The sequence below is a fragment of the Capronia epimyces genome (genome assembly GCF_000585565.1).
Source record: "Capronia epimyces CBS 606.96 chromosome Unknown aczIQ-supercont1.2, whole genome shotgun sequence".
Taxonomy (NCBI): Eukaryota; Fungi; Ascomycota; class Eurotiomycetes; order Chaetothyriales; family Herpotrichiellaceae; genus Capronia; species Capronia epimyces.
In genome coordinates this window covers 5,802-18,941 of record NW_006912905.1, presented here as the reverse complement: position 1 = coordinate 18,941, position 13,140 = coordinate 5,802, and the positions used below count along the sequence as shown (strand labels likewise).

The 13,140-nt window shown below is 53.6% G+C and overlaps 5 protein-coding genes across 5 annotated transcripts; 3 read left to right on the top strand and 2 right to left on the bottom strand.

Moving 5' to 3' along the window:
* Positions 1 to 559: 559 nt before the first annotated feature.
* A1O3_01820 (uncharacterized protein) lies at positions 560 to 1,662 on the top strand (the record flags this gene model as incomplete). The annotated part of the gene is made up of 2 exons (XM_007731963.1): positions 560 to 1,285; positions 1,375 to 1,662. The coding sequence occupies 2 exons, from the start codon at positions 560 to 562 to the stop codon at positions 1,660 to 1,662; spliced, it is 1,014 nt and encodes a 337-aa protein (XP_007730153.1).
* Positions 1,663 to 2,065: 403 nt separating this feature from the next.
* On the bottom strand, positions 2,066 to 3,187 carry A1O3_01819 (uncharacterized protein; the record flags this gene model as incomplete). The annotated part of the gene is made up of 1 exon (XM_007731962.1): positions 2,066 to 3,187. One exon carries the CDS (start codon positions 3,185 to 3,187, stop codon positions 2,066 to 2,068), a length of 1,122 nt encoding a protein of 373 aa, XP_007730152.1.
* A 1,303-nt stretch (positions 3,188 to 4,490) lies between these two features.
* Positions 4,491 to 6,082, bottom strand: A1O3_01818 (uncharacterized protein; the record flags this gene model as incomplete). Its single annotated transcript, XM_007731961.1, has 6 exons — positions 4,491 to 4,842; positions 4,917 to 5,146; positions 5,195 to 5,328; positions 5,380 to 5,490; positions 5,546 to 5,816; positions 5,879 to 6,082. 6 exons carry the CDS (start codon positions 6,080 to 6,082, stop codon positions 4,491 to 4,493), a joined length of 1,302 nt encoding a protein of 433 aa, XP_007730151.1.
* A 1,727-nt stretch (positions 6,083 to 7,809) lies between these two features.
* A1O3_01817 (uncharacterized protein) lies at positions 7,810 to 9,526 on the top strand (the record flags this gene model as incomplete). Its single annotated transcript, XM_007731960.1, has 5 exons — positions 7,810 to 7,936; positions 8,011 to 8,479; positions 8,519 to 8,653; positions 8,702 to 9,017; positions 9,062 to 9,526. The coding sequence occupies 5 exons, from the start codon at positions 7,810 to 7,812 to the stop codon at positions 9,524 to 9,526; spliced, it is 1,512 nt and encodes a 503-aa protein (XP_007730150.1).
* Positions 9,527 to 10,253: 727 nt separating this feature from the next.
* A1O3_01816 (uncharacterized protein) lies at positions 10,254 to 11,741 on the top strand (the record flags this gene model as incomplete). Its single annotated transcript, XM_007731959.1, has 3 exons — positions 10,254 to 10,373; positions 10,441 to 11,420; positions 11,549 to 11,741. The coding sequence occupies 3 exons, from the start codon at positions 10,254 to 10,256 to the stop codon at positions 11,739 to 11,741; spliced, it is 1,293 nt and encodes a 430-aa protein (XP_007730149.1).
* Between the last annotated feature and the right edge of the window lie 1,399 nt (positions 11,742 to 13,140).

The window sequence follows — 13,140 nt, the reverse complement described above, 5'->3', positions numbered from 1 at the left end:
AGTTCGACATGTCTTCCATCTCGCTCAAGTATTCTCTCTATCTGAAGATATTCACGGGCGCTTTGACTTTAGTCACAGTCCAAATGAACCGAGATGACGGCTGTCCAAGGTTGACGCTTCCAGCTTATTCCCTGGGCAATGATCGGGACAGATTTACTTTGTCAACCTTGATGCCGCCCATCAACATCCCAAGAGGCTCCTGTCTCAAAGGTCGGCTTTCGTGTTCGTTCCCTTGCCCTTGCACATGCAATCATCTCGGGTTGTTACTGCAGGGGTTAGCCGAAGGTTGCCCGTCGTGATTGGCTGGACCAGTGCGGCCGAACTTGTGCGGAGAGCTACTGTTGAGCCTACCTCACGGGTCGTGTCAGGGTCGTGTCGGGATCTTCTGCATCTTATAAAAGAGCCACCAGTCCGGACTACGTTTCTACTTACCCCAGAATCTGAGTTGACATAATAGCTTGCTCAATTTGCTCCCGTCGCTCCGTCCATCTTGCTGTCGGCTGAGACTGTCAATCATCTTGGCTGCCAACCGACCAGCTAGCTAGCTGCGACTATCAACATGGTCTCCCGCCTTCGCATGTTTTGGGGCCAATCCTTCCGCCTTCCTCCCCCGCCATTGACTGAGAAAAACCTTCCCGATCAGACCGGCAAGGTCTTCATCATCACCGGTGCCAACAGCGGCGTCGGCTACGAACTCAGCCGGATCCTCTACGTGCATAATGCCACGGTGTATGTGGCGGCTCGATCCGAGTCCAAAGGAAAAGACGCCATCGCGGCGATCGCGAAGCTCCATCCCGAATCCAAAGGCAGACTGGAATTCTTGTTTCTCGACTTGTCCGACCTGAACACCATCAAATCAAGCGTCGACGACTTTTTGCGTCGAGAAGACAAACTCCACTGGCTGAACAACAATGCCGGTGTCATGGTCCCTCCGTCAGGCTCTCGGGGCGCCCAAGGTATTGATTTGTCTTACCAGACCAATATCCTCGGTCCCTTCCTGTTTACAAAGCTGTTACTGCCCGTGTTGAGACGGACTGCCAAGCTGGAAGCCGACACCCCTGGCGCAGATGCCGGTTCTGTCCGTGTCAGCTGGGCAAGTAGCCTGTCAATGTACCTGGAAAGCCCGGCTGGAGGGGTCAAGTGGAAGACCCAAGCCCAAGGAGACGTGACCCTGGATGACTCGATCGGGTCGAGACCAGTCTATGGCACTTCCAAGGCTGCCAATTTCCTGCTGGCCAACGAGTTTGCGAAGCGCTTCGGGAGCAGAGATGGAGTCTTGCATAATGTGAGTACGGCAAGTGCCTTGGACTTCAACCTCGAGCTGTGCAATATCTCCATCTTCATGTATACGTGGCCCCTACTGACCCCAGACAGGCCTACAACCCTGGCAACCTCGCCACCAATCTCGGCCGCCACCTGGATCCCATTTCCGCCTGGGTGATCGGATTTCTTGTTTACCCCCCGATTTTGGGCGCCTACACCGAGCTCTATGCTGGCTTGTCGCCCGACTTGACCATTGCCAACGATCAAGGCGTCTGCATCGTGCCTTGGGGTCGTCGCTTGGCAACCAGACCAGACATTCAAGCTGAGCTGGGCAAGGAAGGCGGAAATGCCGAAAAGCTGTTTGATTGGTGTGACCGGGTTACGAGCGAGTTTGCTTAGATGTTTGCGATTGGTGCTGTTGAAGCTTCTGGTGATGTTTCCACTGTTGCAAGGTAAAAGGAAAGTAATGTTGGTGAATGTTCCTACCTCTCGCGATACCCAGGGTTGACTGTCTTGAAAGTATAATTGAATATATCACTGCATCAGCATATAGGGAAGTTGAAGTTTCCGATTAAGGATATCGATAGCTTGAGCAGACCAACTCGGGTCTTACAACTCTGCTGAGCAGCATTGGATGCCGAGCTCATTTCATTGTTGACCGCCGCTGCCCTCTATGCTTGTCGCTACGTCGACCTTCTGTTCTACATTGCTCTTCTGACTTAGGCCCTTGAGGATCATACCGCCTAAGTACAACCTAGGAATAGCATTAATGTATTCAGTACGCTGCCGTTGCAGAACGCAGTCAAAGTTTGTTTTCACGAGCTTCGTTTCGCTCAACCTGCGACACATGCTTCTCATTGACCAAGACAAACCGATATCTCGCCTTGCCCGCATCCATATCCAAAATGGCCTTGTTGGCGTCCTTCAGGGGCACGTTGTTGTTCCAGGTATGCACGCCCTTCTTCGCAAACAGGTCCAGCATTTCCCGGATTTCCGCCGGGCTGCCAACGCTACTTCCGGCAATTTTGAGGTCTTTTGCCAGTAGGGGCAGGATGTTGAAGGGAGGGAGCCTGTCCTCGGGCGCGCCGACCTGGACAAAGGTGCCGCCCACCCGCAAGAGTCGGAGATATTTCGCCAGAGGCATCTTGGGACTGTCCACGGTGCAGATGATGATATCCAGGGAGTTGGCATGCTTCGCGGCCCAGTCCTCATCCTCGTCGGTGGCGATAAAGTCAGTGGCGCCCATCTCCAAGGCGTCTGCCTTCTTGCTCGATGTCCGGGAGAGAGCGACCAGCTTGTCGACCTCTAGAGCCTTGGCGGCCAGGATGCCAAAGTGGCCGAGACCGCCCACCCCAACAATTCCGACGCGCTTGCCCGGCCCGGCGCCCAACCGCTTGAGCGGTGAAAACGCCGTGATGCCGGCGCACAGCATCGGAGCGGCCACATCGCTGGGTAAGGCGTCGGGGATCTTGAAGACAAAATGCGACGGGCCCCGCCAGTAATCCGCGTAGCCGCCGTAGGATTTGCTGCCGTCGGGATATTTGCTGCTATAAGTGCCGGTCTGGTGGTTCTGGCAGTAGTTCTCCGCCCCTCCGGAGCACTGCTCACAGTCAGGCTTCAGGCACGACGAGCTCTGGGCGCCAACGCCAACGCGATCCCCGACTCGAATGCCTCCCTCGGCCTTGGAGCCGACGCGGACCGCGACGCCCACGATCTCATGGCCGACACAGACGGGGTAGAGAGACGCACTCCATCCGCTTCGAAGAACATGGAGGTCAGAACCGCAGATCCCACAGTGGGTGATTTGGATGTCGATGTCGGTCTCTTCAAACGGTTTGGGCGTATACTCTTGCCACACCATCTTGCCCTTGGCCGCATCCTTGTCGAGGCCCATCCAGCCCTGGAATTTGTAGTTGGGAGACATGATGGATGAGTCGGCAGCTGACAGTTTTACAAGGTGATGATGGGTTGTAAAGAAGATGGCCCACTAGTGGTTTTGAGGAACAAGGTAAATCACACTAGGGGACAGTTGATGAATAGCATATTGGAGTTGAAGGAAATTCAATGGGTTTTATTATGGAGTACAAAATGACTTTAATAGTGGGAACTCCGAGTACGGTCCAAGAAAGTACTTTGTGTGTTTTGGGTTTAGTCTACTACCTGAACCCTATAGTCCTTTCCACCCATTATTCTTTTACCCTGCCAGTTTGGCATTTCCAAACCGATGAAGTGAAAAGGTACTGCGTCAGAGGTCGAGTAAACAGGATGGGGACGGAGAGGACGGGCCCGAAGATTCGTTCCTCCTCTTCATGGCTAGTCCAACTGTCAGAGACGATGTCTAGTTTCAATTACAGTGATCACCTGTCAGAAGGCTCGGCAGGGACCTGACAACCCTTGTGGGGATACTGTAGGCTTCACCGCTTTGTACTCCGTACTCGTACTGTCAACGCGTTCCCTTACAACGATGGTTCCATCCATACTGAAGCGCGGATGGTCACGCAACCTGTGGACCACCTAATTAAATGGCATCCCTGTTGAACTCCGGATGCTTGATTCAAGCCGCTGGTCGGGGACTGCACCTTCACGCACTGCGAAGTAGTAGCCTTCGAATGATTAACGGTCCCCCGCTGTTCTGGGAACGGCTCCAGTTCCAGGCCTATACTGATGACGACAAGACACTGAGTAAAACTGGCCTCAATGCACAGAGATGTCGCTCTTCGAGTTGGTGCATTGGATTTGCTAACATTGGTAGGTTTGGGTGCGACACTTCCGCCAATCACGCCCCATAATTTGCGGTGTCGGACACCTTTCCAGCACAATGAGATTTCCCTTCCAAGTCGAATCTTGGCCGGTACTGGAGATAGAACGAGGCCAAGTCCTTCGTACCATCTATTGCTCTCCCTCCGCAGCGAAGATACCCTTAGAGGAAAGGGTTCGCTGGCTTAGGCGCGCTGCAGCAGGATACCAACACCTCCACGATCGAAATATCATTCATTGGTGAACTCTATCCTGACAACAAGCAAGTCCCGCTCTAAAGGTTTTCGCAAAGAGAGAGTATAGAGGAATATCCGCTACAACGCCGCAAAATGAAATTTCTCAAAAGAGACCAATATATTCAGGAGTGTAACGACATCATTCAACAGGGTCCCATCATTCCATGGCCAGTCCACAGCCGGTGCCTCGGTGGGACAGGGGCATCACTTCGGGGGTGTAGCTTCGCACGTCAGTCATACTCTTCGGCGGACATAGGCAAGGAAGTTCGGAGCGCACGCGTAGAGGATGCCATAGTAGGCATTCTGCCAGAAGTTGATCATGGACGAAAACGCCAGATGCTGCGCCTCGTTGCGCACCGTCGTGGAGGCAATTGCAAATGCAGCCGCGCAGCATGCAGTCACCGTCATCGAGTAACGACGCCCGAGGAGAGGGACTTGCACGAGGTAGCCGCTCAGCAGAGGCCCGAAGATGCCAACAATCGACGAAATAGTATAATCCCGATACGTCATATAGGTGCTTCCGTCACCTAATCTGGCGCCATGCGCCGCGAGGTACGCCGGCAGAAACAATGTGTAGATGGGGTACCTGGAGGCGTCAGGGTCAGGGTCAGCATCTCCTACTGGAGGCCAAGGCTAACCCGCACTTGGTTACTTATGTACGCAATGCCTATACCCATCCACAGGAAGAAGATGGATGCTGTCGAGCGAGCCAGCTTTGCATCGGCAAAAAGGCCGCGCACATGCTGCAAGACTGGCATGTCTTTGATCTTGACGGCCGTGGCACTCTCCACCTTTGGTTCCTCGTGCAGAGCCCCGCGATCGAGGATGACACTAGACTTATTCACGCGGGCGACTTCGGCCACGGCAGCTACGGCGTCGTCCAGACGGCCCTACGAAACGAGCCAGCGAGGAGACTCTTCTATCTTGAACCAAAATACCCGGATGAGGGAGAGGACGAGGCAGAAGCCGCCGGTCAGGATATACTGGTATCTCCACCCCATTTTCTCCGATCGGTGACAGGTCGCCGGCGTTGCGTCAGGGCCGCAGGAGTAATTGGCGATGAGAGGCCAGGCTGTTCACAATCAGCCGAGAAGATAAACAGCAGTCTTTACAAGCCACCTACCAAACAACCCTCCCAGCGCGTTACCCACGCCCCAAGCGGCCGCAAACACGGTCAGGAGATAGCGGTGCTTCTTGGGCAGGAACTCGCTCATGATCGCCAGGTCAATCGAGACTGCGGTCGGGCCTCGTCAGCAACTACGAAGTTGGCTAAGTAGGGGTGTGCGTACCATTGCCACCGCCAACAAAAGCCTCGATGGCGGTGAAGACACAGAGTACAACGAAATTAGGGGCGCTAGCGCAAACCATAGCCATGACCGACGTCAGGAGCAGCGACAAAATCCACACCAGCCGGCGACCGAACAGGTCCACGAGGGAGCCGCAGGTGACTGCACCGGCCAGGAGGCCGACGTATAGCGCAAAGACCACATAGTTTGCGTTGTCCGTCTTGAACTCCTTGACGATCTGAGGCAAGACCAGGCCGACGGCGACGAGGAGGATCTAAGAGACATTATTAATGGGAGAGGGAGAGTGGAAGTACCATGAGAAGAGGGGAGATGTACTTGATCGGCTGCAAACCCAAAGCCGCACGTCAAAAAGACCTGCCATTGATAGCGGCCCATGCCCATGGGCTCGATGGCATCTCCCACCAGCTTGATATTGCGCTGGTGAACCGCCCCCGGGAGTTCCAGGGGGACGTTTTCACCAATCGCGGTGGTCTGGACCGTGGCCAGGTGGTTGTCGAGGTATGACTTTTCCGACTCCATGTCTCCTGTCGTCGTGCTGGTTTCGAGGGAACAAGTTGGCAGGACAAGGTCTATTGGAGTCTCGGAGTGTATAGTATCAGTATAGACGGCAAGCCCCCAGGAAGGAGTTCTTAATATAGGAGTTGGAATCGAATGCCCCCATGCGTGATCTCACGATACGCGTACGCATCCTGTGCTTTGACACTATCGTTCTCCCTGCTGGACGGATCCCGGCCGGGGAGAGAGAGTATGGAATGACGGGTCCAGATAAGGCACCACCGCTATCTGCGCTGGCTGGAAAGATACACACAAACAAACCATGTGATTGGACATAGTGGCGGCATGATTGTGCAGCCTCAAGTCCAGAGTTCTCGTAAATGCTGGGGCCCGGTAGTGGGAGAGGTCGAGTCGAGGCTGGGGAGACTGGACTGAATCGAGAGAGAGTATCAGTGTCGATGTCTCCACAGGGCCGTATCCGTGTTCCGTGTTCCGTGTTCCGTGTTCCGTGTTCCGTATGCCGTATGCCGTTGTCCGGATTCTGTTTCCTCGACATATTCATTATCTTTCAGATTCACTGGTCTGACTGGCACTGCGAGGTAAGGGGCCAGCTTGAGGCTTCAGCTTGAGGCTTTTCTAATAAGGACACCTCTAGAAAGAGGGAGAATCCAGAGGGATCTTGATGAGACAACTAGACACAAGTATTGAGTACTGAGCGGCGTAATTGGCCTAGCTAGGTCCACCTGGCTAGTCTTCGCTTAGTCCTCAGGCTTCGCTTAACACTAAACCTCAGGTGCGAACTGGCTTTCACCACACGACATGAGTTGCAGATACACGAGTCGCACAACACATGACTTGGTTGTAACCTAGAGACCTCCATCCTTCCTCTAAACCACGCAATGGCTGACGAAGACTCTCTGCCGAACTCGCAATACGTCGAACCCGTCAAGCGCGCGCGACAGGCGTGCGAGAACTGCCGGTGGGTGCAGAAGGCCTTGAGATAGAAACAGACAGATGGACATGACGATACTGACTGTACATGCACAGACGCAAGAAGTCACGCTGTCCTGGCGAGCGACCAAGATGCTCCTTGTGTGCACGTCTTAGACAGCGTTGCATCTACGCTGAGAACGACCGGCGAGTTCGACCCCGTGATGCCCGTCTGTCTTATCATCCAATTCATGGGCCACACCATGTCAGTCGTCCTGTACTCGTCCCCTCTACCTGCTCTAGGTCTGGCTCGGGCTCATTGGTCATAGCAATCGAGTCGACTCAGCGCAATTGAGGACAAACTTCATGAGCTGGCTGAAGTCTTGGGGTAAGATCGCCATCTCACCACGTTTCTTTCCAGACTTCCCTTCATACTAAACTACTATGTCAGTCCTCCTGATAGAGCGAGAAGCCGTCTCGCCACGGAATCCTTCGCAGACCTGCACAGTGAGAGCAGGCTGTCTCAGAGTGCCGCCGCGTCGACATCCCCCTCCAATCTTTTCCAGTATGTCGCATCCCAGTTGGTTAGACCGGTCCAAGACTGACATCAGAGAATCACACCAAACTACTACATCCCCCAAGACCTTGCCGACGAAGGGGTGTCGCTCTACTTCCGGCATTTTGACAACCAGCCCTACCCGCTCCTCACAGGAACGACGGACCATGATCGAGTTCCGGACTTTCCCAAGATTGTGCTGTATCCAATGCTTGCCGTCAGCCTGCGGACTTGTCAACATACCTTCTTCCGCGACAAGAAAACCATGCTCGAGATCTTGGACGCGCTGGCCGAGGCCGCCTGGGACCTCCTAGCCTCTGCATATTCAAGGTTCGAATTCGATCTCGCCTATTTCCGGGGTCTTTGTTTGTTGGCCCAAGTAGATTTCGCCAGTGAGTGTCAATGCTACCCAAACCTACCCAATTCAGAACTGTGAATGTGAATGTGAATGCTGAGCATATTGCAGCCGGCAAGCCTCACCGAGCACAAGCCCAGGTCGCTCTCGGTCTGAGACTGGCTCAAACTCGGGGCTTACTCTGCAAAGAGAACGACCGGACATCGAACGATCGACTGTCTATCGGCTGGCGCTCGCTTGTGTGGACGCTGTTCATGATGGATCGCATCTTAACTGGTGACAACATCAGGTCAACCTGTATTCCGGCCTTTTCCTTTCATTTGTTTCTGATGCGAAACGGGCCGCGACATCCGGATGGTGTGGCTGCGACCAAGGACATCACGCTGCAGACATCGTTTGAGGATAAGCTCCGTGCAGGCTCTCTGGACCTCGTGGCATGCAACATCCTACTTGTCCATCTGTGGGACACGACCATGCAGGACATCTTTCAGGTAGTTCCTGAAACGTCGGTTGCTTTCTGGAGAGACGGTTCGTCCAGGGCTAAACTCCACTCGGCGCTGCTGGAGTTTGAAATGCGTAAGTATCAAGCTTCGTGCGTACCATGCAGACCAAGACTGAGACAGACAGTGGCCCAATCCCATCTCTATTCCATCGTCGGCTCTCCGCAGCGTGTCGTGGGCGAGCCTCATCTGCGGCCGTATTTTGGCGTGTGGGTGTTTTTCCAGATCATGTATTCGGCCATCAACTGCTGCTTGTAATGCCTGCCTCCGAGATTTGGCCAGTACATTCTAATCCATCGCAGACACCATCCCTTCATCATCTTCATGAAGACGCGTCAGCACCACGCTCAAGTGCCTCTGACGTACTTGCAAAAGTCATATCAAGACTCGTTGATCCATTCGGACTGGGTCATCCGGCACATCGTCGAGATGCAAGAAGCCGGGATACCACTGCACGATCCGTTTGTGGGCCATGTGGTCGCCATCGCCGCCAGTATCCAGCTGGAGCATACCATCAACAGACACGTGAAGATTGCAAAGGTTGCGCGACGCAAGTTTGAGCGGGCACGTGATTTTGTCGAGAGCATGTCGGACAAATGGCCCAACATGCGGGACACAGTACGTTCACTCGGCAGGCTGACCGACCTGGCTAACCGCGGCAGTTGAATGTGCTGGAGCAAATCTCAGCGCGTCTTCAACGCCGGCAGACCATCCGCCATGTGCAAGACGAGTACAACGGGGCGATCCCCCCCAATGAGATACAGGATGTAGCGATCGAACCCGAAGACATCGCGCTCATGTGGAAACTGTTCGACTATGCCTCGTTGTCGAGCGAGCAGAAGGCCTCGCCGGAGGTGACACCGCCGGCCGCGTTTCAGGACCGGCACGACATGGTGAACGCCGACCAAGCGTATAATCTGGTTCCCAACAACTTTGTTACCGAATCAAACACAAATAACTGGCCTGTCGTCGAGAACCGGCAGGCTGCCGCTCACCAAGAGAGAGAGCCACTGACCGACCTTTTTCCCGACCAGCTGGAGGGATTTGACTCTGCTCAGGAGTTTACCGATGACTGGTCACTCTTCGGCAGGCCATGGTCGGTGTACTTTTCCGCTGATGTGGTATGAGCTTTGTCGACTGTCGACAGTAGCCTACCAGACTGTGTCGGTGTCAGCTTCGTGACCTGGCATCACCTGGCATCACAGTGCCGTTAGAACTCACACCAGCAGCAGCTCTACTGTAGTCACAGGAGTTTGGCAAAAACCATCCACCCGCTGTATAAACGCGTCATGCCGAACACATCTCGACTTTTCGAATAGTTAAGATGCAAGATGCAGGAGATGGGTGTAACTTATAACGCCATCTGTTCGATCTATTTGATAAAGTGCAGACGGCAGCCTTTGGAATAACATTCGAGAGTCAAGACGGCGTCTGAAGGACTACAAGGCACAAACATAGAGGACGCCTGTGTCCCGTGCCATCGTGGAACCCGGCTGTCTCCCCACTCGCCGACTGCCAGAATGTCCAGAAATCCGTATTCCGCATCCGTCCCCCGTACCCGTGTCCTCCACCCGCGACCGCAACACGGTGATACCTGATGCCTGACTCGGTGAGTGGAGACGGCTGTGAGAAATACATGCGGCAGAAAGACCTGGGTCGTTTCTGTTGAAGCCTGATATAAAAATAGAGGCTGAGCTGAACACCGGTCTCTTGCTTTCTCCTGGTTGGGAGTGGCCTTCACATATCTCCCCAGACCAGTAGTCACAGACACTGTCCACCCATCTCCCTGATCTAATAGCTGCACCACTGTCGGCCGTCTCAACCGTCGCTACTCCTATCAACTGATTTGAGGAGATGAACAAAGAACAGCGAGTCGTCATCATCGGGGCAGGCGTCTTCGGCCTGAGCACCGCCCTGCAACTGAGTAGCGAGGGATACAAGAGCGTGGTTGTGCTCGACCGTCACACCCCGCCGGTACCTACTACCTACTATATCACTTGACCCCAGGGACAAGTTGTGTGGAGCAAGCTGACGAGAGCAGGTCCCCGACGGATCCAGCGTCGACATATCGCGCGTGATCCGGTTCGACTACGGTGATGGGACGCACACGGCGATCGCTAAGGAGGCGTACGACCTGTGGGCTACGTCGCCGCTGTACAAGGACGTCTTTTTCCCGACCCCGTTTGTCGTGACGGCGACCAACGCGCCGGGACGGTCTTACATCGACAAATGCCTGCATAACCTAGACCAGCTGTCGCTGCCGTACCAGCGCCTGCAGGACGCGCAGCTTACCAAGCGCATCTTCCCTGCGTTGACGGGCGACCTGGGGGGCGCTAGCTTCCACGGGTACTGGAATTCGGCGGCCGGTTGGGCAGACGCGCAGCTTGCCATCACCCTCCTGCGCGACCAGTGCATCGAGGCCGGGGTGTCGTTCATCAGCGGCGCGCGCGGCACGGTGACGGCGTTTCGCAGGCGTTTGGGGACGTCGCAAATCGTAGCCGTCCAGACCCGCAGCGGCAACCATGTCGAGGGGGATATCTTCGTGCTGGCGGCCGGCGCGTGGTCGTCGAGACTGGCCCCGATGCGCAACACCGTCTTGGCCACAGGCCAGGTCGTCGGATATCTGAGGTTGAGCGAGCTGGAGATGGACCGCTACCAAAACCTGCCCATCTACATCAATTTCGACTCAGGCTTCCTACTGTTCCCGCCACACCGCCGTTCCGGCTATCTCAAGTTCATGGTGCACGGCTACGGCTACACCAGACAGGTGAAAAACGGCGACATCATCGAGACTCTATCCTCCCCGACACTGAAGCCCCGCAGCGCACGCACCAACTTTGCCCCGAGTGACGGCGTCGATCAACTGCGTAAAGGTCTGGCGAAAGCGCTCCCGGAGCTAGCGGACCGAGCCTTCGAACGGGCATGCATCTGTTGGTACAACGACACGCCAACGGGCGAGTTTGTGCTCGACTACCACCCAGACCATGAGAACCTGTTTGTCGCGACCGGCGGGAGTGGACAGTACGTTGGAGCTATGAACCCCATTCCCATGCTTCCTGGCAGATGTTGATCCATTATCCCACTCCGAGTCCACAGTCCTGCAGCATCTTTTTGTTAGCCATGGCCACTACTGACAAGTCTCTTTCCAGTGCCTTCAAGTTCCTTCCTGTTCTCGGAAAGTACATCGTCGGGGCCATGAAGCGCGACCTTCCGCTCGACCTCTTGCATAAATGGCGCTTCCGCACCGAGTACTGCCAGGCGCAGGACTTGTTCAAGGGCGATGGCAGTCGAGGGGGTCCGCATAGGAGAGAGTTCTTGGCTGAGGAGAGAGCTAAGATGTAGACAGTAGACCTTGGCTGTTCATCCTAAATGTAGGGCTGGGCTGCTTTGAAGTTGAATATAGATAGAATTGGCGTGAAGGCCGAGTATTCAAGGAAGAAGTGTGATCCAGACCAGTAACAATAAGGACTCTAGGACTAGAGATAGGCATTGAGCTGTTTGACAGACAATGCCTTCCCAGGAGTATGTATTTGAGCAAACGTCATCTACCCCATCTAACTGCCATGTGAAAAGCAAGGCTGCCTGCATCACGCAAATCCGGTTGTGCTCATATTGCAAATCAAAGAGACCTTTGCTCTTTAGAAGAGCGCCATTTTGATGAGTGCTCTAGAGGACAGGACGTCCGGTTGTTGACTGACATGACCCCAGCAAGCAACACTGACTGTTCTAAGAGTGTACAGATAATGATACTTTAGGCTTCCAGCTGTCTTTGTTAACCTGTTAGCGTTGATGCTGTGAATATAAGACCTAGTGTGAAGACACAATTAGTGGTACTTTAGTATTGAAGTTTTACTTGGTCCTTTTGCCTTTTATCTCTCTTCATTCTATACCTTTCTTTCTACTGTTGTTCCATCCCAAACCAACGCTGCCTGTGCACGTTCAGCAACACCGCGTTTTCGCAACTTTCTAAATCTCCTCTTGTCTAAGACCCAAGCATCCGTATCAAGGCTTGTCGCGCGCCCGCTCAAGTTTCATATCTACGTGCAGGCATTTGGATCGCGTGTCGCGTGTCACTGCCAGTAACAACCACAACAACCCCAAAATGTCTTCAACTCCAGGTAGGCTGATCATTCACTACAACCTCGAAAACACGAACCTAACTAGGATAATAGTTTTCCTCTTGCCTTCCTTTACCCTACTATCCTACTCTATGGTACCCATCGAAGAAAACCAAGATTTTTTGTACGATGGGTACCAAGGAATCTTAATTATCGAATATCGCTTGGTACCCATCGTACAATCTCTCTTTTTTTTGTTAATAATCCATCCTTAGGGTCTCTACTATCGATATATAAAGTTTCGAAGATATCGATGTAGAACTCGTAAAGGTAGAGGGGAAACCCTAAAGTATTATTTTAGAGGGGGAAGAATTGCCAAGACTTCGAATATATATACCCGCGCCTCGAAAATCCCTCGCGTACCCAACGTAACGACGGCTACCTCGAAAGAATCGAACGACGACTCGAAAATCTCTAGTTAAAATATATATAAAGGCGAGATAATATAGTTCGTTCTTTATAAGGCGGGCTTCGAAAAGAATAAGGCGACGCTCGTTTTTTCCGAAGCTATCTTATCACGAATACGTATATATCTTCGTAATATATATACACGCGAGGTATTATCGCTCGTTTTTTTCGAGACTAAGATTAAAAAGAACGAGTAGAAGTCCGTTATTCTCGAT